Genomic DNA, 982 nt, shown 5'->3' on the forward strand with positions numbered 1-982 from the left:
ATGACATCATCAGCATCCACCTGCAGCAGTGGAGAGAAAGGAGGTCAAACCTCAGCATGGGAGGAGCAGCAGGACACCAGCTTCCTAGATAATGCAGATGAGCTGGATGCAAAAGCTCTTTTGCATCAGCAGTTTCCTCCCCCAGGAGCTCACACCATTTCTGGGCTGGTGTGTCCCAGCTGGCAGGGATGAGGCTGCCAACCAGGGGGGAGAAGCAAAGTAAATCCTATTGGCATAATGTTGTCAAGAACTTGTCCCTTCAGGACCCAGAAGCACAGGTAAATACAGTACTCAGAGAATGGCAAAGCAACCTTGTATTTCCTGACCCCCTTCTCTTGGGAAACACTGCCAGGGCTTGAAACTATCAAGGATTCTTCTCCTCTGAATTATTGCAACCTGCCATCAGCTGTTCCCAACCTCTGCAGGCAGGTCTTCAGCCACATGGCATCAGGCTCTGTAGACATCCCCTCTAAACCCAAGACCACAAGCAGAAGGGGCTGCCCCTCCCCAAACCCCTGAGGGCTCAGGGAAGGGAGGCTGTGAGCATCATCCTGGCAGGATTAGATTGCTCTCCCTGTAAGGTTTCCAGAGGTCAAGGGACAAGAAGAGGGTGGGCAGGGATGCTGGAGCTTTTTGATTCTTCTCTGTTTGCTGCCTGCTGATACGTGGTGCATCAAAGCCCTCAAAGACACCTGCTGGTCATTAAATAATTCATGCATTCTGGCTTCAGGAGGGTGGCACGTTCCCATCAGGCCTGGCTGGCCTGGGAAAGCTGGAGGCACAATCATGGCAAAGGCTTGTTCTACAAATGCTTTGGTTGCTGTAGCACACAGGGCTTTGATCTGATGCAATGGAGTTGCTGTGATTTTCTGCTGTGCCTCTTGGGTACTGGCACTGTGTGTTCTGCTCAGACATGCAGGACCAGTCCCACTGCCAGACAAAATCTAAGACCAGGAGAAACTTTCTCCCAGGTCACTTCAGC

General features: G+C 51.7%; 1 protein-coding gene across 1 annotated transcript in view; it reads right to left on the minus strand.

Annotated features, from left to right (window-relative positions):
• The window catches only part of PTH1R (parathyroid hormone 1 receptor), a 54,959-nt gene extending 54,495 nt beyond the window's left edge, over window positions 1-464 (minus strand). Inside the window, exon 1 of the mRNA XM_010003056.1 lies at window positions 418-464. Coding sequence (XP_010001358.1) covers window positions 418-464 — 47 coding nt within the window. The remainder of the gene's footprint in view (window positions 1-417) is intronic.
• Window positions 465-982: the final 518 nt, after the last annotated feature.

The sequence above is a fragment of the Chaetura pelagica genome, unplaced genomic scaffold, assembly GCF_000747805.2.
Source record: "Chaetura pelagica isolate M959 unplaced genomic scaffold, ChaPel_1.0 scaffold87, whole genome shotgun sequence".
NCBI lineage: Eukaryota > Metazoa > Chordata > Aves > Apodiformes > Apodidae > Chaetura > Chaetura pelagica.